This window comes from Heloderma suspectum, chromosome 1, assembly GCF_057233095.1.
Source record: "Heloderma suspectum isolate Gila_16-S chromosome 1, 16-S_ref, whole genome shotgun sequence".
NCBI lineage: Eukaryota > Metazoa > Chordata > Lepidosauria > Squamata > Helodermatidae > Heloderma > Heloderma suspectum.
In genome coordinates this window covers 419,445,983-419,469,018 of record NC_139458.1, presented here as the reverse complement: position 1 = coordinate 419,469,018, position 23,036 = coordinate 419,445,983, and the positions used below count along the sequence as shown (strand labels likewise).

Here is a 23,036-nt window from a genome sequence, read left to right as displayed (position 1 = left end):
CAATTTAAAGCCCTCCCTCACATGCTGTTTTGCTGTAAAGCAAATGCTCAGAGAGGATATGAAACGAGACGAATAATGAACCCTTATTTGAATGTGAATGGCCAAACTGAAACTGTGCGGAACATTTTTATACTTATATTTAGATACCTTATTTGAGAGCTCACTTTGAAATGGAAATGGCTGTTCCATTCATCCTGATGTCAGTTAGAATGCTCACAAGAATGGTTGATGCATTGCCTCAATGCTCACGTCTGTTCATGAATATCTAATGATTCTTCCTTGTGCTGTCAGAAGCACTTTGGAATCATACCTGAAGCACAGTTGTGAGGGTGTCACTTGTTTTCTCACACAGTGCTGTATCTGACCCAGTGGCGGCTGGTGACTCCAGTTACAGAGGACGGAGCTGTGATTCCATTCAGGGTTTTAGTTACCACCAGCCAAAACTCTAGATGGTGCTGTCCAAGGCCCTGAAAGATGCTATCCAAGGTGCTGAGCCTATTGGGGGGGTGAGGTTCAGCACCTTGGATAGCACCTTTCTGCACCTTAGAGTTTTAGCTGGTGATCACTAAAACCCTGAATGGAAACACAGATCCTCTGGAACTGGGGTCACCAGCTGCCACTGACCTGATCCCTGCGTGGCACTATTATGCCAAACAGCTTATTAGAGGCAGGGGGAAGAAAATGAGTAGGTTAGAGCACCCCAGGGAGGCATTTATTGGCACAAAATTGGGTGGTCTATGGATGTTGTAGGCAGGGCTATCGTTTAAGTCAGGTATCAATCTTCGGTGTGCAAAAGGGCATAACCACAGTATGGTTTACTATTTCATTAACACTTTTACTGTGGGATGTAAAACATACAGACACACACACTATTATTATTAAACCAGTTTAAAAGTGTCATCCAACATCTGCTTGGTCTTCTTTTTAAGAGCAGGCGTAGGTCTGTGACCCTGGAGCAGGTCTGTGACTCTGCAGATGTCATTAGAATCCAACTCCTATCTTCCATTACCATTGGCCATGCTGGCTGGGACTGATGGTTGCTGGAGTCCAACAACATCTGGAGGACCACAATTCCCCCCCCCTTGCCTTAGAGGCAGTTGCACAGACCTTGAAGCCAAGCCTGAGTCTGAGGCTCTATAAGATCAGTTGACAGCCTTTGGGCCTCTTGTCTCACCTATCAGCCACTGAGTCAACATGTTCCAGTACCTTTTCCCAGCCAGCTGCATTTGTGACACCTGGGCCACATTCCCCTGGGAAGTTGTCAGAGTGGTACAGCAAGTCAGATATTTTGCCTGGTTGCTAGAATCCCTAGTTGCTAGAGGCCCCAGTATCATGCAGTGAGTTAAGCCCTATTCCATTTGGAATCCTGATTATCTGATGTTCCAGATTGTGTGGACAGCTCCCATGGATAGAGGAGGTTGTCCGCTTCAGACAGTCACCCTCCATGCATACAGGGCACCAAGAATGACAATGGGGGTAGGCAGGGCTGGAGCATACTCCTTCCTCGCAGGTTTAAATAACATGCTTTCCGAATGCCTGAATAGGGCTATAGAATATATCCAACTCAGGATGCTTGAGGAATTCGGTCTGTGAATTCCAACGTGAACTAATCTGATCTCAGACTAATGGATGAGTTGGAATATAAATATCTTTCAGAATTTGTACTTTCCCGAATTTTGTGATTCAGTTTTTGCTCAAAAAGGGTACCAAAATGTGCTTTAAAATTTGTATTTTGAGATAAACAACATACTAAAATCCATATTTTGAGTGAAAAATACATTTAGAAATCTGCAATTTGAGAGAAAAGATGTTCAAAAATGATGTATTTTTTAGATATGTATTTTAATGCAAATCTGTGAGTGGATTTTTTTAAAGAATCTCAGATCAATGCAGAAGCAGAATGGAACAGACTTACGAATGAACACATGTGGAAGTGGCATGGACTGGAAATACACTAAAATGTCCATCCCTACATCAAACAGGACCCAGAATCCAGAATTTTGTGTGGGTAGGGGAATCAAAATAGGATAATGTAACTTAGAATTTTTAGGCTAACGCCTCTGACTGAAATTTGTCTGCAGCATTTTCCTCCTCAAATTTATTTCAGACAACCATCGGGCAGTTCTCCTCTAGTATTTCTTCTTTTTCTTTTCTCTTAGTCCACAGCTAATTATATATATTTATTTATTTCCTCTTCTTTTAGGTTGGTATCAAACACTGCCATCAGGTTTTTACCTGCTGTTAACCAGGTACACTCTTTGCAGAAGGTTGTGCTGTAAGTTTTTACTGGATTCTTCTGATATTTTGGCGTTTGGACACGTTATGTGTGTGTGTGAAGGAGAGAAGGACAGAGTGGAGAAATTATTTATAATTGACTTAATCCGAACTAGAGCTGAAACGAACATTTGGGTGAAGGTGAAATCTCACCCAAATTCCCATATTTGAAATGTGCATTAAAAAAAAGCTGATGAATCTCTGATGTGTTACAAAAGCTTGAAAGAGACACTATGGCTTCAAAACCAAAAGGCAAATGACATAAAAAGAATCTACTTTTTAAAAATCATTTATAAGGATATAAAAAACTCTTGATTTGAAGTCAATAACATTATTTCGTGCATGGAGGAAACATAGTCTTGAGATCTGGGGCTGGGGTGGTTTTTCAGAACAGGCTGGGTTTACAGTCAGGGACAAGAATACTTGAGGGAACATCTTCTACCATGTTAGCCCTCCATGCTCCTTAAGATCAGACTTTGAGAGCCTAGGGCTGGTTCCAACATTAGGGTGGTGGTCACTACAGACAGAGCTTTCTCTGTGGTGGCCCCAGGTTATGGAATCTTCAGAACTTTGCTACATTTGGAAACCTTGGCCCTTGATGACTTATCTCTTTATTCAGGCTTCCGGTGTTACCAAATCTGCCTGATATGGGGGTGATCAGTCCCAATCAAACCTGGGATATAAAAAGAGTTGGGGTAATGAGGCTGCACACAGGAACTCTCCAACTCTTACATTCCTTTATTGATTACACCATTTGCATATAGAGAATTTGCACTTCAAATTACAAATATCAGATTTCCTATAAACAGAATTTGGTCCCTATTCAGTCATACTCACCATTCACTACGATGGAAGCCCAACCCCACTCAGTGAGACTTTGCTGCAGAGATTATGGGGTCTCAAGCATGCACCTTCCTGATGTTACAAGAACTCCCTACTGGGCTGATCTCAAGCCCACTTTTATATCCATCAGTCCACAGTCACCAGTCACCACATGGCCACTGATACTTAATCCACTGTCCCGGTTACCTCACGACCGGTTTGCCTGTTGAGTGTTGACCCACATCTGTTAATCCACAGTTGCTGTAGTCTCTCACAGAAGATTGACCGTTGACTCACAAGTCAAAAGGCAGTCTTATTGCTGTGGGCACAATGCTCAGGGGTGAGATGCCCACAGACCTACTTGTTATTCCACAGGATGTTTCAAGGCCTATTTCGAGCTGTTGTTCTACAGGACGCTGTAACCATTGACACACTAATCAGTGATCTCAGACTGAAGGCCTCTTCACCCAGTTTTCAGAAGTGCTTATGCCATGAGTTCTGAGACCCCTAATACTCCATAGCTCATGGCCTTGCTGGAACCCCTCATTGTTCATACTACGGGAACCCATTCACCTAAAATCTGATTATATAAACTATGGATACATAAATGCTGATACATACATGATAACACATACAGGCAAATATAACACACAAGTGCAATGCCCCTTATCGCACTGGTGGCTAATACATTTTAGCCAATATTATATTATTGATAGTTACATGCTGCTCATCCTTTGATTTGATTATATTGGTATTGCATGATGTTTTTATGCACAAAAATGAAAGAAAGAATGGTTCATATTTGGTGCCTTGTATGCCAACAATATGGATGATATTCTGGAGGTGACGGACTCGACCTTGGGGGAGCTGGGGGTGGTGACGGCCGACAGGAAGCTCTGGCGTGGGCTGGTCCATGAAGTCACGAAGAGTCGGAAGCGACTGACAGAATAAACAACAACAATGCCAACAACACATTACATAGATGCATTTTTTTAACGGTACTCTTTTTTTTAAATCTCAGAGATATCCAAGACAACATAAATATACGCAAAATTGAAAGAAATTCTTTCCTGGGCTTAAGCTCTGATCGTGTTGATATGTAAGTAGTATCTGGTTAATACAGGTTTGTTTGTTTTTTGTCTGTGCATGTGCGTGATAGTCCAGCCCTGTCTTTAAACTGAGGTTTTAAAATTCAGCTCAACACACTGGTATTGTTGCTGTTTCTAAAGTGCTCGAGCCTTGGTGGAAGAGATCCAGCTGTACCCAGCCACTGCAAAGAGCTCCGCGGCAGCACCCTCTCCTGAGATCAGATCTTCGACTGCAGGAAAGGAGGAGATGGGTGTGTTGGGGGCAGACCAGTGGATGAGGAAGGGAGAGGCCGTGGATTTGCTGGATCCAAAGGCCTCCCAGCCATGTTCCTGCCCTCAGCAGCGTGCATGAGCTAGAGGGGCTCAGAGGCCCGTCTACTGGGAAGTGTTCTAAGGGAGGATACAGAAGCTAAGAAAGCCTCAGTCATTCCTCCTGGCTTGCTGGCAAGAGCAGGGCCTAAGATGGACAGAGGGCTCTGACACTGGAGCCCTTCATCCTTTGGGCATCTAGCTGATAGGGCTGTGCTCTAAAACAGTCTTTTACCCAAGGCAGGTACCAGGAAATAAGGCCTGTCCCTGGTCGGTGCGTATGCCATAAAAATCACGCACCTTTTCAACGTCACTTCAAGCTCAACCTCTTTTCCCAAGCATTTTCAGCATTTGTTTTCCACGTCTCTCCTTTTTTTAGCATTCTCCTTCTTTCCCAAGCCTATGCTGTTTATCCTGCATTTTAAAAACAAAAATACCGCTTCCTTGGTGGGAGCTGGATCCACAACAGCTTTCCAGCCGATTAGGTTTTGCGGACATGAAAACAGGGCTTCGATGCCAAACAAAACTGGATTGCTTCTCGCCTTTCCATTCAACAATTTATTTTCCCTTTTCTCTCTCTCTCGAAAGCCTCACAACATGGAGCAAATTTAAAAATTAATGATGCCCAGGATAGTCTCTTTTTACATTTGCCAAGACAGTCCCACATCATTCAGTGCATGCTCTGAAGGACAGCAGGACTGCTTTGGATTTCCAGTTGGCTGCAGACATTCCATTACTCAGACAAACAATGGGTAGAGCAGCTAATAATCTGATATACTTGTGCATAATGTTAATATAACGTTACAGGCTACTTCACAGGGCAGCGTCATGCTGTGTGCTTAGAAGCTTTCTCATTGTGTGGGCACAATTATATTTCTTAATGAACCAGTGTGCATTCTTGATTCTTCTCTCTCTCTCTCTCTCTCTCTCTTTTAGTGGGGTGGGCATATCTGAATATGTGCTTTAAAAGATACTGGCTCTGCTTTGCTGTTATCATGATGATGGTCAATCATTTCTTTATGACGTTATGGAATTTTCCAAAAGCCTTGTTCGCAGAGAGCAATTCTATCCAAACTGGTACAGACTTCTGACTTAAACTGCACAGTTTGGATCCTTCCCCAAACTCCTCCTTCCTGCCGAAGCATATCATGGAATATTAAAGTTGGAAGGCACTTTGGAGATCATCTAGTCCAACCCCCTGTTCAATGCAGGCTCTGCACTACAGGCTGCAGTTTCAGCATCCGTGGCAGATGGCCATCCCACCTTGGCTTGAAAATTGTATCTGTTGGTTTGTTTAATTTCATTTATATCCCACCTTTCTTCCATTGTGGAACTCAAGGGGGCAACATATGGCTCCCAGGTGGTCCCCCCCCCAAGCACTGACCAGACCCAGACCTGCTTAGCTTCAGCAAAGTGGCTGCCTCCTGTGCCTTCAGACTAGGGGTGTACGAAACCCCACTTACCTGGCTCCACCGGGTTCCGCTGGGGGGGGAGGTGCTCCATCCCTCCCCTCGGAATCCTCCCCACGGAATCCTGGCTGGCCAGCTCTGCTCCGTGGGGATTCCGCAGAGCCGCCGGCCGGCTCCGCCAGCAGCCAGACATCTGGCCGCTGGCTAGCAGGGACGCAAATGGCAGCTGCCGTAGCCGCTGCCATTTGCGTTTCTGTATTCAGCCGTGATAGGCTACGTAAAGACTTACGTAGCCTATCATGTCTGGGTTAAAAAAAAAAGTGTATGCAAATGGCAGCGGCTACGGCCGCCGCCATTTGCATTCCTTCTTTTTGGCCATCTTAATCTACATAAATAATTACGTAGACTATGAGGGCGAAAATAAGGGGGAACGCAAATAGCGTAGCGGGCACTATTTGCATTCCCCTTTATTTTCACCGTCTTAGTCTACGTAAATATTTACATAGACTAAGAGGGCCAAAAATAAGGAATGCAAATGGCAGCGGCCATAGCCACCGCCATTTGCGTATGCGGGTTTGTTTGTTTTTTAACCCAGACGTGATACGCTACGTAAGTCTTTACGTAGCCTATCACGAATGGGGGGGGGGAAACAGACTGCAAATGGTGGCGGCGGCAGCCGTTCAGATGGCCAGCCGCCACCACCGAAGCCACCGCTGGAGCCGCCACCATCCGGAACATCTGCCCCAGGTAAGTCTTGTCCCGGGGGGATCCGCGGGGAGCGGGGGGATGGCAGGCCATTCTGCCACGGAGTTCAGGGGGCCAAATGCACTGGCATTCGGCCTCACCGAGATCCATGGTGGAATTCTCTGACACCCCTACTTCAGACCATGCCTGGAATACCTCCAGTGAAGGAGAACCCACCACCTCCTAACAACTCTCACTCTTAGGAAATGGGTCCTAATGTTAAGTCAAAATCTGCTTCCCTGCAATTTCCACCTGTTGGTTCTTATCCTGCCCTTGGGAGCCGCATAGGCTGGATCTACACTTACCACCTTTTTTTGCTTCCAATGAGGTTTCACCTCCCGCCTTTCACACTACGCAGTACCCTCCTTGAATTGGAACTGGAATTTCCCACTTCCGTGCTCCCACTTTCAATACCCTAATATCCCAGTATTTCCCCTTAATGTGCTCTGATTTTCCGCCTTTGCTACCCTATCTGGTCATAGTCCCCTCCCCTGCCTGTCCATATACGGCGGTGTTTGTATTTCCCTCCTGTCCAATCACAGCTCTCGACAGCCCCATGTTGTCTTCCGGCTACCGATCGCATAGCTTCCTCAGCAGCCCCCATTTCCTCAGCAACAAGCAAAGGGCTGGATGTGCGCACACTTGTCTGATCTCGGAAGCTAAGCGGGGTTGGTCCTGGTCAGTTGCATGGGTGATCGCCTGGGAATCAGGCTTCCTGCACTGAGTAGGGGGTTATTCTATCCCTTCAAATGAGATTAAGTTTTACCCCCTCCTATCCCCCGCTCCGGATGTTTTTTTTTTAATTAAGGCGTTATCCTCACAGAATCGGGATTCTCCGCAATGTTTTTTTTTTTCCTAATTGAGGTATGATCTTTGAAGCTTTGAAGTTGTGAAGCTTCAAATCTTTTCTAATCATGCCTCAATTAAGGGGAAAAAAAACATTGCAGAGAAGCCCTGATTCTGCGAGGATAACGCCTTAATTTTAAAAACAACATCCGGAGCGGGGGATGGGGGGGTAAAACTTAATCTCATTTGAAGGGATAGAATAACCCACTGCTCAGTGCAGGAAGCCTGATTCCCAGGCGGTTGCCCATCCAACTACTGACCGGGGCCGACCGCGCTTAGCATCTGAGATCAGACAAGCGCGCGCAGGAAAACAGCAGGAAAACAGCACAGCACTTGAGTGTGAACCGAGCTCGCACATTCAATGAAGCACTGCAACGGGGAAAATGGGTGAGCGTGAATAATCATGTTTTAATGCAAGAGCGTTTAACAGACGGGACACCGAATTCATTGCGATGGCAGGCGCAATGTAGATCGGCCCTATAGTGTATCCTCACTAGGGGTGTACAAAACCCCGCTTACCTGGCTCCGCCAGGTTCCACAGGTGGGGGGAGGCGATCCATTCCTCCCCCCCGGAATCCTCGATGGGGGGGCGATCCATTCCTCCCCCCCGGAATCCTGCCCAGCTGGCTCTGCTCCGTGGCCAGGCTGCGAAGCCACCAGCCAGGCCAACCCGCAGCAGGGCCTCCAGCCGCTGCCAGGCTGGTGCAGACGCAAATGGCGTCCTGCGTAGGGGATGTCATTTGCGTCCCTATGCAAGCCCGTTATAGGCTACGTAAATATTTACGTAGCCTATCACGGCTAAAGCAGGAACGCAAATGGCGTGTGGGATGCCATTTGCATCCCTGATTTGGCCATGATAGGCTACGTAAATATATACGTAGCCTATCACGGGCCGGCCTAGGGACGCAAGTGGCGGCCGCTACGACGGCCGCCATTTGCAGCTGTAGCAGCCCGGCAGTGGCCAGAGCTGCCACTGCCGCCGGCACCAGAGCCGGAGCCAGAGCCACAGCCAGGTAGGCTCTGTTTTCCGGGGCTTTCGCAGGGTGGTGGGGCGGGGGGCTCCATTCTGCCTCAGATTCCGGGGAGCCGAATTCATTGGAATTCAGCCCCCCTGGGATCCGTGGCGGAATTCTCTAACATCCCTAATTCTCACCGTCTGAGTGGCATGGTTGGTACTTCTTCATGGCTGTAATGAAGAGGCAATGCGGGGAAGGGAATATCATAGAGGTTTATACAATTATGAACAGAATGGAGAAAATGAAGAGAGACCAGAGACAGAGAGCGGCCTTCAGTCAAATGCCCCATCAACAACTCTCCAGCACATTATGTGAAGTGGGGTGGGGGAGCTCGGGATGTCAAAGAAACCCATCCGTGGGAGTGAAACTCACCAAGCTTTCAGCAGCTTGGCCCCCCAGACTTTGGCTTGCTTCCTCACTAGGTGGCCTGATTCAATCTGCATCCAGTCGGGCCAGCTTGCAGATTTGTGGGAGAGAGACATAAAAAGAAATGTGTGCAAATTGCAGCTGTAATTTACTTAATTTGCACTGTAATTTGAACAAATTAAGCAAATTATGGTCACAATTTGATGCCACCATTTGTACAAAATTCTTTTTACATAAAAAAAACCCAAAACAAAAAAGTTCCCAGATTCTGGAAAAACCCGTGGCTCACCTCTCAAATGCAAGCCGAGCCAGGCAGGCAGTGTGGATCTATTGGGCCCCAAAAGGCCGGATTTTCTAACAACAGACATCCCTAGGAGGAGCATACAGTTTACAGCCTATGTCAGCCTTCCCCAACCTGGTGCCTTCTGTTTCTTTTGAATTACAATTCCTATAATATCCCTGGCCACTGACCATGCTGGCTGGGGCTGATGGGAGTTGGAGTCTACAATATCTGGACAGCAGCACATTGAGGAAAATTAGATTGTTTAGTGAAGCTTTTACCAAAATCCTGGAAATAGGGCCAAACATTGGATCCTTCTTCCCACTATTGTCCACTCTAAGAAGCTCTAATAATGAACAAAGCACACTTGTGTGGCGTTTGCGAGTGTTCTGAGAGCTTTGCACGTATTATCTTGTTTCGATCCTTGTGACAACCCTGTAAGGTAAGTCAATATTTTTATCTGTGTGTGGCCTCTCCCACACTGGAGGCCTTCAAGACGAGGCTGGACAGCCATTTGTCAGGGATGCTCTGACTTGGATTCCTGCATTGAGCAGGGGGTTGGACTCGATGGCCTTGTAGGCCCCTTCCAACCCTACTATTCTATGATTCTATGATCTCCCATGTCTTGCAGATATGGGGCTGAAAGTGAAGAGGGCTTCCTAGGAAATTCATTGCAGAGGCAAGCTTTGAACTGGGGGCTTCCTGGTTCATAGCTCAGTCCTTTCAGCACTACACTATGCCAGGTCTTTCTAAAGCAGATTGTGAAATGAAAGGCCTTGTTTATGGCAAATTAGGCAGGTGTTGGTATTACCACAACGAAGGGATTGCTGCAGTCTCTGTAGTATTACCGCTATGATGTGGCGGAGAGTGTTACTAAATTTCATATTTCCTGGTCAGGGCTGGCATCAAGGGCAGGCATAGCTGGGCACTTGCCAAGGGCCCACATGGCCCAGCAGGGGACCACTAACAGGAGCCCCCTGCAGTGGCTCCTCCTTTTCCCATTGCAACCTGCTTGTTCACCTGCCTCTCAGTCTGGCCCAGGCAACAGTGGTGGTGAGGAGGAGCAGGAGATGCCCCTGCCTGCTTGCTCACCTTCTCTCTGCCTGTCAAGCAAGCAAGTGGTAGCAGTAAAGAGAGAGAGGGTGAGGAGGAGGTGACAAAGGTGGTGAGAAGGTGGGCTCACTGAGGGAGGGGGCCCATGGAGGGTGTCCTGCCCAAGGGCCCTCCAAAAACCTTGAGCCGGCACTGTTCCTGCTTCCGAAATGGTCAGTTGTCTTTTAAAAATAAAATGAAACATACAAATCAGCTAACTAAAACTTATCAGGATCCTCAGAATAATTCACCAAAGCAGCTTTCAGGAGGGGGAAGGATGGGGCCCACATCTGGGCATCCGGGCCTCACTTAAGCCAGTGTTGCCTCTTTGCCATCCACACAAAGACAACGGAAGCTTCTTTCGTTAGCAAAGGTATGCCTCAGGGGGCTGGGCAGCTCCCAGACCTGGACATTCAAAGTGACCCATCAATAGCCTGGGAGGACCTGCTCATGGATCCGTAGAGAACTCCTGCAGTTCCTACCTAACATAAGCCAAGTCATTGGGCTGGGGGGGGGACGTTGATTTGGTTCTTTCTACATGTCTGGGCAGGTCCTTTGTTCAGAGGCAATTCTAAGAAAGGAGCGGGGGCGTTGATTCATCGCATGAGACCAAGACAGAACCCTGCGGCACTCCGCTTGTCACTTCTCTCCAGCCGTCTTTGATGAGCATTGCTCTGGCCTGGCGTGAAAAGCCCTGTCAGGAAGCTGTGGTTAGCTGCTGAATGGCTTTCCTGTCTGAATCTCCCCTCAAAGACTGGAGGCTAGGCCTTTGGGGTTCCACATCTTGATTGGTTCTCCCAGTGTGCACCTCCATTGGCTTCTCACAAGTGCTCATGCCAGGGGGCCTGGCTGTAAGGTCATTTCTCTCTGGTCTGTCACCTCCAAAGGCGTCATGGACGGTTTCCTGGTAAGCTGTGATCGGCTCTGACATCCATCAAAGATGTGACACCACAGGGCATGTGCCTTTCACAGTCAAAAGGGTAATCTCTCCAACCATGACCGTAATTGATTTCCATGTCAACCTTAGCACACCCCTCTCGGACCTTAGATAAGCGTATCGCTTGAACAGGCAGCTTTCGCTCTGGATTAGCAGCTGAGTGTGGAGGCTTTCTGACAGTTTAATTAAATGATTCATTGTCAGCCCATCACTCAGGCTTGCCACTCTGGGTTAAGAGTGGATGAGCCTTGCCTAGTCACAATAGGAGCAGAGAAGAAGCCAAATTAGTCTGCAGGAGGGATAAATACAACCAACTGTGGTAGATTGTTTGGGACTAAGGGAGGAGGAAAGAGAGGGGAAGGCACATTAATGCTCAATGTGCCCCGGGGGGCAGGGGGAAGAATTATAGCAAGCTTTGAGATTCCAAATGCAGAGTCCCTGACGTTGTTGCTATTTCATCATTTTAGGTAGCCCTTTTGAGTCCAAAGGAATTGCATGCCTTAACCCATTAAATGCTTCCCTGCCCCAATCCTCAACCAGACTGTGAGGGAGTGGTTGTCATTTATATATTTATGGAGTGGAAATTTTTTAATCTTTTATTTGCAAATACATCAGTGGCAAACAAAAAACAAAACTAAAAGGGGGGACTACAAAAGAGAAGGGGAGGATGAAAGAACATGCCATAAAACATATCCATGCACAATAATCATTTTCATCACCCTCTCTCTATATATAATGCAAAAAAAAAAAGAGGATTTAACTCTTCCATTTCAAATAGATACGTTAATATAAGCAGTCCATATTTCTGAATAAGCATCCATATGAATCGATGGCTGTAGGAGATAAGTTCAAATGTCGCAAGAGCAGTAAGATCTTCAGTCCACTGAATGATAGAAGGTGGGCTACCCTGAGAGACAATGACTGAGAAGGGAGTTTATTAATAATAAGGATTTTAATCTTAATAATATGCCATCAATGCTCACGATGCTTTTCAAAACCCAGAGAGGACAGGCCCCTAACCCAAGGGCAGCCTTCCTTGTTAGGTGGGCAGCCTCATTTCTAGGTGGGGCATTTTGTGGGGGAGGGGAGGCGCTTAGCACCAGTGGTGGAGAGGCTGTGAGGGCCAGGCCAGGAGAAGGGAAAGACAGTGAACTCCCCCCTCACTCCTCCTCCATGCAGAGGGTGTGTTAACTCACATAATGGGCTACGTAAAAGTCAACAGAAAATCTACTATGAACACCAGGAATTAAATGACTGGCATCTTTTTGTTTCAGAAGGTATAAGGTGTAAAACAAACAAAATAGTTTACGCTACAGCTCCCTGCCCCTGGAGGTCAGGCAGGCACCAACACGGTGACGCTTGCTTCCAGTGCCTCCTGAAAACAGCTCTTTTCCAGGAAGCCTCCAACTGGCCAGCCATAGGTTTTACTGATTCTGTTTTTAAGAGAGAGAAAACAAAATGCAGCAGTTAGACCGCTGACCGGAACACCTCGTAAAAATCATATAACACCAGTTTTAAAGGAATTGCATTGGCTGCCAATATGCTTCCGGTCAGAATTCAAGGTTTTGGTGATGACATTTAAAGCCCTAAGCGGCTTGGGACCTCTATATTTCAGGGAGCGCCTCTCCCTATATATGCCTGCCAGAGGACTGAGATCTGCTGGAGGGGCCCTCCTCTGCGTCCCACCAGTACGAGACAAGACATACACTATGGTTAGGCTGACCATACATACCGTTTTAAATGGGACAGTACCATTTTTTTCATATTTCCCAACCGTCCCGTCGTTTTAATATAAATGTCAATTTTGTCCCGTTTTTAATTTTTTGTAAAAAAAAACCTGAACGCGTTTATCATAAGGCTCTATGCTAATCAATGCGTGCAGTAAAACTACTAGTGTGACGAAAGAGGAAGTTCCATTTACTTTATCCAGTCAGGGCCAGGCTTCTTGAGCTAGCAACGATCAGACACCGCCCCCTTGCTTGCCTGCAGTGGCGGGGAATTCAAGAGGCGGTTGCTAAGCCCCATTCAGCGTGTGGGAGCCAGGAGGGTGAGTCTTACTGTTATTTTTACCATCATTCCGCCCATAGCAATTCTTTCTCTAATAAAACTTTTGTTATCGTCTTACTTTTTCATGAATACAGAATATTACATAACCCCATCCCGTTTTTGTCATCCCAATTTCCTGTTTTTGTCTCAAGGAAATATGGTCAGCCTAACTATGGTGGGATGTGGTAGAGGGCCTTCTCTGCTGTGGCACCCTGGTTGTGGAATGCCCTCCCCTTGGAGGCCTGATTAGCATAGACATTGGTCTCGTTTTGGCGCCAAATAAAAACATGACCTTTTACCAAAGCCTTTGAGGACTAAATGCATTCCCTAGCACATTGTTTTAACTGCGTTATTGCTTTAGATTTTAAATGGTATTAGTTTGTTTAATAGTTTAATATGTTTTTAGGTATTTAAATTATTTATTGTTTTATGCTGTCTAAATTATGGGGTCACGAAGAGTCGGACACGACTTAACGACTGAACAACAACAACAACTGTCTAAATTGATTTTATCTGTACGCCACCCTGAGATCTTAATGATATAGGGCAGGATAGAAATGTTTTAAATAAATAAATAAATTTTATGTTCGCCGCTCTGGAATCTGTTTTAGATGTTTACAAATGTTGTAAATAAATAAGTAACTAAGAAGTTAAAACTAATGTGAACTAAAATTCAGTTTTAGCCTTTTATCATGACAACACCAATACAAACAAACAAACAAACCAGGTTTAGAAACAGACTAAGAGCACATTAGAATGCAACCATTTTGGGAGATTGGTGCTGAGAACATTATGCATTACTTTCTTGTTGAAGGCAATACGACTGAGTCCTTAACTTTGTGAAATATTTACTGCATAATAGACTTCCTTTCGTAAACTTATAAAAATGTTTGATAACCTTGCAAGAAAGTTTTCTGAATGGTAGGTTCACAATACACCTTTTCAGAGAGTGGGAGACAGAGACAGAGAGAAAAGCTTAGCACCAAACTCATACTTTAGAACAGGAACGCCAGACCCAAAAGCTTGGGTCTTGCCTATAGCTACCGCCCTCTTTCACGTGTTGTCGTCTGTCCCTGTGTTCTGATTCTTCATGAACTGCGATACTTTGGTAATGACAGTGAGCTCCCGAGCTTGGCTTTGATGCTGGATTGGGTGTCTCAGTTTTAGATTCCACCTGAAAAACAAACTTGTTCATACTACAAGTTTAGGGAAGGGCAGAGAGAAAATAAACACTTTAGGGTGTGTTAGTTAACTCCTCCTTGAGGTTCCCTCCTTCTAGTCTTGTTCCTGAGCTTTCGATTTTCCTTCCTGTTAGACAATCAGGGGGAAACTTTTTAACTGGTTGCTATATAAAGAACTAACTAAGCGACTGGAAATTAATTGTGGAAACTTTTTTACTGGTTGCTGAGTTTATTTTTTCTGCCCAGAAATCCTAAAAAGGCCCCATTTTGAGCTGCACACATTGGGAAATTCAGAAAGTAGGCCTGAGTTACAGCCTAGACTGTCATTGTCTGTCATGTCAGAAATTTAAAAGATAATTTTCCAAACCAATCCGTTGCTGGGGGGTGGGGGGAGTCAAAGCACAGCTCGGGGGGGGCATGGGGCTTACCACCTAAAATGTGACACATGGAAAGGGGAGAGAAATAGAGATGAGTAAACAGGGAGATAATGCATGTTTATTTCAGTTGCACTTGTTTAGTTACAGGGCAGCTAGGACAGTGATTATATGGGAGAGGGCCTTTTCGGTAGTGGCCCTGGACCTCTGAAATGAGCTTTCATTGTGGACTCATCAGGTCCTTTCTTTGCAGGTCTTCAGGAAAGCTCTTCAGACCCAATTGTTTTCACTGGAATTTTAAAAAAATGGGTTGCTGGTTTTATTTATTATTGTTTTCATTGGATTTTATTGTTTAGCCAGTGGGCACATTTTGGAATTTTGAGGGTATGTCATGAGTGCTCTCACAAGATGGCTGCCATGACGGGGCTTCCCATTCAGAAAATGGTTGCCATGCTGGATGTGACCAGTCACAAAACACCCATAGCCCAGAAGGCAAACTTATGAGGCTAAAAGAAAACTAACTTACCCAAGAATGTAAGTACAAGGCACAGGTGGGTTTAGAGTTACAAAACAGAAAACCATTCTTTTGAACCCGGTTTTGTGCTCCAAAACCTATTTCGCAGAAGGCATACTTCAAAACAAACCACTGGGCTGAAGCTACCCACTATTTTTATTTTCTAAGAATGCCTCCAAGTGCCCTTTATTCTTGGAAATTGAGATGGAGTAGGTGTGTAGTGTAGCACTTCACTTTGCAATCTGCTGGCCTCCCAATTATTATTTTTTAATTAAAATACATATATTTTTTTTAATCAGGAGGGGTAGGGAGGCTGGCAGGCATCAAGGGAGGTGACCATGAGTGCCATGTTGAAGACTCAGCACTCATTCATTTCAATGGGTCTACTCTAAGTAGGTCTAACATTGGATACAACCCTTACTGGATGTGCCTGATCTCGTCTGATCTCGGCAGCTAAGCAGGGTCAGTCCTGGTTACTACTTGGAAGGGAGACTGCCTGGGAATGAGGCTTCCTGCACCGAGCAGGGGGTTGGACTCGATGGACTTGTAGGCCCCTCCCAGCCCTATGATGCTATGCTATGCTAACTCTGCTATGCCACCTTGAGCTCTTTGGAGGAAAGGTAGGATATCAATGAAATACTTTTTTCCCTTCCAGGTATCTTTGTTACATTTTGATCATCCTCTCCTTTTATTGCAGAATGGAGCACATAGTAAACTCTTTGCACAGCTTATGGAAAACTGAAATTCATTGAATTGGTATCATTGTGTCAGGAAATGTGTTCACTGGCTTTCTAGAAGAGTCCCATTAGTAGAGAGTTTATGTGTGTGTGTGTATGTGTGTGTGTGTGTTTAACACAACCTCTTTTCAAAGTTTGTGTTTAAAAATGTTTACGTTCTAACAGTCATTGTCTCTTTATTGCAGAAGGCTGAATAAAAATGGAATTTGGGAGATTGAAAACCATGCCTTCAATGGGACCATCTTGTCTGAACTGTAAGTATTCTTGCTTGCTTTAACAGTTTGGAGGACATTTTGTGCAAAATATTTACTGCAACAAAGACAGTCATTCAGCTTTTATTAGTAGTATTGCTACTGCTCCTTGCCCATGTTTCCTCTGTTGGCTGATTTCATAGCTTGCTCGTAAATAGAGGCCACTGTCAGAAAAGTTTTAGGACTTTTTTCTGGCTATACATGCATAGGAGTACACCCTAAAGTCATGAATTCATTTCCAAACGTGGGTGACAGAAGATGGTGACTGGGATATTGAAGAATGACAGCAGGGGCTCTGGCTGATTTTGATAAGGTTATATAAAATCTATATAGCTGTAATCTATAGATAAATATGTCTTTTTTTTATTTTTGCAGCTTGTGGGACAGGGAAGCATTCTTTATTCAAAGCTATGTTTTTATGCATATCTGAGAGTGAGAGAGGGATGAATAGGAGAAGGAGGACAGGAGCGTTATGGAAGTTTTGTACTTTATTGCATCGTCTCTTGCAAAACTTTGGGGTAGATCCTATGTATCCACTTTCCAAAGGGGCAGCCATGTTAGTCTGCTGCAACAAGAACCACAAAAAATCTTGTGACATCTTTAGGGATGTCAGAGAATTTTGCCACAAATCTCGGGGCGGCCAAATGCCAGCGCATTCGGCCCCCCAAAATCGGTGGCGGAACGGTCTGCCCCCCCCCCGGGACAGGACTTACCTTCAGTGAATCTTCCTGGCGGCGGCGGCTCTGGCAGCGGTTCGGCGGCGGTTCAGCAGCAGCGGCTGCGGCGGCCAGTCTTCCGACCGGCTGCCGCCGCCGCCATTTCCAGTTTAAAAAAAAAACAAAACAGGTTATATAAAGATTTACGTAGCCTATCATGGCTAGATTTTTAAAAAACACTGTGATAGGCTACGTAAATGTTTACGTAGCCTATCACGGCTGATTTAAAAGAAAAAAAAACCACGCGTACGCAAATGGCGGCGCCCATGGGCGCCGCCATTTGTGTTCCTTATTTTGGCACGTCTTAGTCTACGTAAACATTTACGTAGACTAAGACGGCGAAAATAAGGGGAACGCAAATAGCGTAGCATCTATGCTATTTGTGTTCCCCTTATTTTCGCAGTCTTAGTCTACGTAAATGTTTACGTAGACTAAGACATGCCAAAATAAGGAATGCAAATGGCGGCACCCATAGGCGCCGCCATTTGCATACGCACGGGAGGGTTTTTTCTTTTAAATCAGCTGTGATAGGCTACGTAAACATTTACATAGCCTATCACGGCTGACTGCAGGGACGCAAACGGTGGCGGCTATGGCCGCTGCCATTTGCGGAGCCGGCCGGCCAGGATTCGTGTGGGGAGGGACAGAGCGCCTTCCCCCTGGCCAGAATTTCAGGGGGGGACGGAGCGCCTCCCCCCCGCCAGAAGTTCAGGGAGAGGGACGGAGCGCCTCCCCCCCACCGCGAATGTCACCCTTCAAAAAGGTAAGTGACTTTCGTACATCCCTAGACATCTTAGAGATGAACACATTTATTTATGGCAAAGGTGCAAAAAGTACGACTGCCCCATGGCCAAGCCCTGTCTGGTCCCCTGCCCCTCGACTTCCAGACAAAATCACAGGAAAAAAGGTGAAATGCTCGAAAAATGGGCTCTAAGGTTCCTACCAAAGACGCCTCATTCTAGAGTGTCCCCACAGCATCCTAGGAAGTAGTGCTTGAAGGCTTCTGCTGGTTCCTAGGACACTCTAGGAACAGGATGTCTATGGTAAGAACCATAGAGCCTGTTCCTAGAGCATTTTTCCCCTTTTTCCAGTTTTTTCCCCTGAAAAACCCTGTAGGTTGTCATGATTCGAGGGCTAGCCCAAGGCATTTTGCTACCTGAGGCAAAGAACAAGATGGCATCCCCTTCTCATTCCATGTATAAGAGTTGACTGGACTGCTGGCTGAATCTTTCTTCAACACCAGCAATGGGACAGCATCCTCTACTACACCTGAAGGCGGCAGACTAGCTTAGGGGACACAGGATAGGTTGCTTGGCACATAGCTCTTTCCTAGAGCACCTTGCTACCACCTCCCAGCCTCTGCTGCCTGAGGCAACTGCCTCGCTATACCTAATGTTAGGGCCAGCCCTGCAGGATCCTTCAGCAAAAGTGTGGAATAGAGGAGGGAGAAGGGCTAGGAGTCAGGATCTCTGGATACCTGGGTGGTTTGAGAACTGAGGTTTCTGGGAGGAGTTTTGGCTTTATCTGATCAAAACAGGTCCCAGGCCTCTGAAACCCTCTTGGGCAGGAGTTGGATTTGAGCAAGTGAGTGCTGAATGTGGATGTGCATGCATACTTGTGGGTTTGCCACACCAGGAAGCACCCGATGCGACCCTCAGGGCCAAAAAGGTTGTACAACCCTGATGTATGGCATAACCTTTTGTGGGCCAGAGCTCTGCGATGTAGAGTCTTGTGTATATATTTATCTCTGTAAACGAATGAATGAATATTATTTTTAAAGTACATGCATTTGGAACCCACCTCTTATTTCTGGCATGGGGTTAAGGCTTCAGATCAGAAGTGATCCTCTTTTGATTGGAGCCCGTCGGATGAGTTAGATTCCAGGGACAGAGTCCTGAAACTCGGATGCTCTGGAAGGTCCCTCAAGAGACTAAAATGCCACGCTTTCACCTCCATGCCCACCCCCCATTTCTGCAGCCAATGAGATGCCCCAGTGATCACTCTGCGGGCAGAAATCGGCCGCGCACACTGCCAGTTCCTGCCTCTGCTGTAAATATCAGGTACTCCAGTGGATTGGTCCACATTCCTCCCCCAGCCCAAGGCAATCCTCAATATTTGGTAAAATGGTACAGAGCAGGACCTCACAGTGGAAACATGGACGAGCAAGGGAAACATCTGCCTTCCCTTACTGCAGTGCCTTGTAAGCCCCTATTTTTTTAATTTCTCCATAGCTCAGTGGTAGACTAGGACATGCTTTGCATGTAGAAGATCCCAGTTCCACCCTGGCTGGCAAAGACCACTGTCTGAAGCCCCAGAGGACCAGTGCCAGTCTGATGCTAGATAAAGTGGTGGTCTGACTCAGTATAGGTCAACTTCCTATCTGTGTTATGATCTCGTTCAAGATTTGCAGAATTCATGTCACTATTTTACACTATGTTTTGCTATGTTTTTACCTTTTGTGTTGCGTAAGCTAGCAAGTTTAAGACTCGATATTCTATTTATCCAAGTATATGCATGTAGAAGCCACCAATTATTTCTGTGGGGATAAGGCTTCAGATCAGAAGTGATCCTCTTTTGGTTGGTTGATCCTTTCTTTGGGTTGGCTTTTTGATTACTTGCATCAACCTGCAAAAGCATTAAGATCAGCGTCAGAGGCTCTATTCTCTGGCCCACTAGCAAGAGACGTTAGGCTGGTACTGGGGACAGGCTTTCTCAGTGGTGGCCCCACACCTTTGGAACTCCCTCCACAGGGAGATACACATGACCTCACATTTATTTCAGTCTGCATTTGGTGCTTTGAAATCATTAACTGCTTCTGCTACTGCTGTGTGTGTGTATTTAACTGTAATCCGTATGTTCATGTTTTTGTAATATTGTACGCCATCTTGTGAGGGCAGTACATCCTGAAAGGTAGATTAAAAACCTTTTAAATAAATAAATATTCTAAACAAGTTGTTTTAAATATATATATATATATATATATATATATATATTAGAATATGAATATATATATATATATATATAATCACACACACATGCACACATACTGAAATATCTTGGGTATGATCCAGCCACAGTTAAGCACTTTAAAGTTTCATTCATTTCATTTATTTTTAAATTTTTATGTGAATTATGGCAGAAGCATATGCTCTGTATTCTAATTTTCTTTTTGAAAGGATTAAGTTTCATAATTGTTTTATTTGCAGTTTCCACTAAGGAAGAACACAGATGTTTGAAATGCATTAGGAATTAAGGGGAATCGTAAACTTGGTTTTTCAAAAAATGGTTTTAGTGTACTGATTTTTTCATCCTTTTGTCATTTTTCTCCTTCATAGTGTGGCCTTGTCTTTTGGCTACATTTGTGAAAGTAGGATAAGGGTGCAATCCTATACATGTTTAGACAGAATAAAGTCCTACCTCTCCCAGCATGCCCCAGCCAGCTCTGGCTGGGGCATGCTGGGAGAGGTAGGAATTGTTTCTGTCTAAACACGCATAGGATTGGGCCCTAACTTGATCTAGAAAGGGTGGCCATGCGCCCTACTTTACAGTCCTCTATTTGAAGAGCTATCACAGTAGTCTTGTATTTGAAGGCATCCTCAGTTTGAAGGGCTATCCAGCCCAAGTCAAAGATAAAGGACCTTAAGAAGGGACAGCAGGAGTCTTGAATTGGCCCATCAAGCATTAGCGCCTGCACAGCAGCCTGGGAAGCAGTTTCCTCCGCTATGGTGGGATGTTTTGTATTCCTACTTAAATTACGGTCATTATTTCCACATTCATACCTATATATAGAATTCGTATATGCAAATTTTATAAGAACATCAAAAGAGCCCTGCTGGATCAGACCAAGGGTCCATCTATTCCAGCATTCTGTTCACACAGTGGCCAACCAGCCACCCACGAAAACCCACAAGCAAAACACAAGTGCAACAGCACCCTCCCGGCCATGTTCCCCAGCAACTGGTGTACATGGGCTTACTACCTCTGATACCAGAAGTAGAATGTAGCCATCAGGACCAGTAGCCCTTGATACCTTTCTCCTTCAGGAATTTGTCTAACCCCCCTTTGAAGCCATCTAAATTGGTGGCCATCACCACATCACATGGTAGTGAATTCCACAGTTTCGATATGCGAACCTGTGTCTTCTTTTGTCCTCTTTTTCAATCATGCATTTCTTTTAACAATGTCCCCCCACACACAGATTTGGATAGATTTTGGATAATTCGATCAAACAATAATAAAACTACAGTTAAAACAATATAAATGAACCTTCAAAACCACATCGTCGTCATCATAAAAATAAATCAGTCTGCTGTCCAGGTGTTAAGCTGCCCATCAAAAGTTAACACTGGGATTGCAGAGTGAGCAGCAGGTACCCAGATCACCAGTCAGCAGAAAGCTGCTCATAGAAAATCTTGCAAAATCAAGTTATTTTCAAAGCCTATTTAACAGTAGCTGACTGGGGCTCCCTGGAATTCCATAGCTGAGGAGCTACCATTATTCAATGTATTAAGATTATTTTCCAAATATCATATTTTTCATTCATTCATTCATTCCTAACAGAAATCTGAGTGGCAATTACCATCTAGAAAAGTTACCTAATGAAGTTTTTCAAGGAGCCAATGGACCTGGGTTCTTGTAAGTTACGAATCCTCATTTTTTGCTTGTTATTGTATTACCATGTCAGATGCGTGCTCACATCAGACAAGGTTGTCTCTCAGTGGATGTCCGAGAATAGAATGGTTAAATGAATTTTTAAAAGCACGTGTCTTGTTACAAGTGTCTCCTAGCTCCAAATTGTATGCATGTATATTTATTTGTGATACCCTGTGAGGTTTGAATTTTAATTTATACACTGGACCCCTCAGTTGATCAGGCTGAGGAATTTGGGATCTTTTGAGGTGGAGATAGGACACACACAACCAATGTAGGTGAAAGAAAAAGGAGATTTATTGACAATAAAGAAACAAAACAAGCAACAGCTGAGCCTCCCCAGAGAGTTGCAAACTATCTGAGGCTTAAGAGGCAGTGCACCTTTTAGTTACAGACTTAGTTACAAGTACCTCAAGGAACTGCATGCTCCTTGGTCACAACTTAGTTACCCAAACATGGTGCCTTAAATGACTAAATATGCAGGTAGTCCCTGCTTGTTACACAGCTTCCCTGCAGCCAAGCTCAAGCCAGAACCTGCTGTCTGTATGAAAACCTCCAAAATAGTGAGTATGACGGTACAAAGATAACTGCGCCTTATCTATGCCCTGGACAGTAAACTCCTATTCCCTGAATTCTACCCAACACATACTCGCCACACACTGCCAAGCGCTTGACATGTGTGTCCCATGGATCGAGGGTGCTGTTGGTATGTGCACATACAATGACCCAGATGCAACCTCTCCCCTCCTGAACACTGGCAGGCTCAGGGGTTTTATACTCTTTTGCCTTCGTTGAGTTCGATGTTGTCTTTGTTGATCATGTCCCAAATTCCAAGAGTGATGGTTATTGCTGACACGTCCTTTTGACTCCCCAACATCTCTCAAGCTTGTAAAGTACTGTTCTTAGTTATTAAAACATCTGTTGATGTCCCTCTTTGTTGGCCCAGCTCCATGTTTTGTAACTGATACTTCAGCAATCTTCAGCACATACCACAGCACCCCCATTAGGCCTTCCTGCAATAAAACCATTCAGTCTCCATTCACACTCTCTCCTTTCCTGGCCTGGGCTAGAATGTTTCATATGGATATGGCACAGAATTGTTGGCACATTAGCCTTTTCACATTTCACATTGACACTCAGATGTTTTGTGTAAAGGGGGTAGTTTCAGGATATTTACAATTTAGGATACTTCCTCCATGAATTAGAAAGAAGGAGGAAGGGACAGGTAGCAAACTTTTAGAAAGGAAATGTAAAGGTCATAGTAAGAAGCAATATTTACTGATAGTAAGACAACTTGATTAGGTGAATAAAAGAGTATAAAAGAAATAAGACATAAAACAGTATTAAGGAAAGCAATTCAAAGAATTATAATACATAGCATTTT

The 23,036-nt window shown here is 45.0% G+C and overlaps 1 protein-coding gene across 2 annotated transcripts in view; it reads left to right on the top strand.

Annotated features, from left to right (window-relative positions):
* Nucleotides 1-23,036, top strand: part of FSHR (follicle stimulating hormone receptor) — a 157,421-nt gene that overhangs the window by 103,329 nt on the left and 31,056 nt on the right. For both annotated transcript variants that reach the window (XM_084829212.1, XM_084829213.1), the window contains 4 exons: nt 2,204-2,275; nt 4,118-4,195; nt 16,221-16,289; nt 21,563-21,637. In XM_084829212.1, coding sequence (XP_084685338.1) covers nt 2,204-2,275; nt 4,118-4,195; nt 16,221-16,289; nt 21,563-21,637 — 294 coding nt within the window. The remainder of the gene's footprint in view (nt 1-2,203; nt 2,276-4,117; nt 4,196-16,220; nt 16,290-21,562; nt 21,638-23,036) is intronic.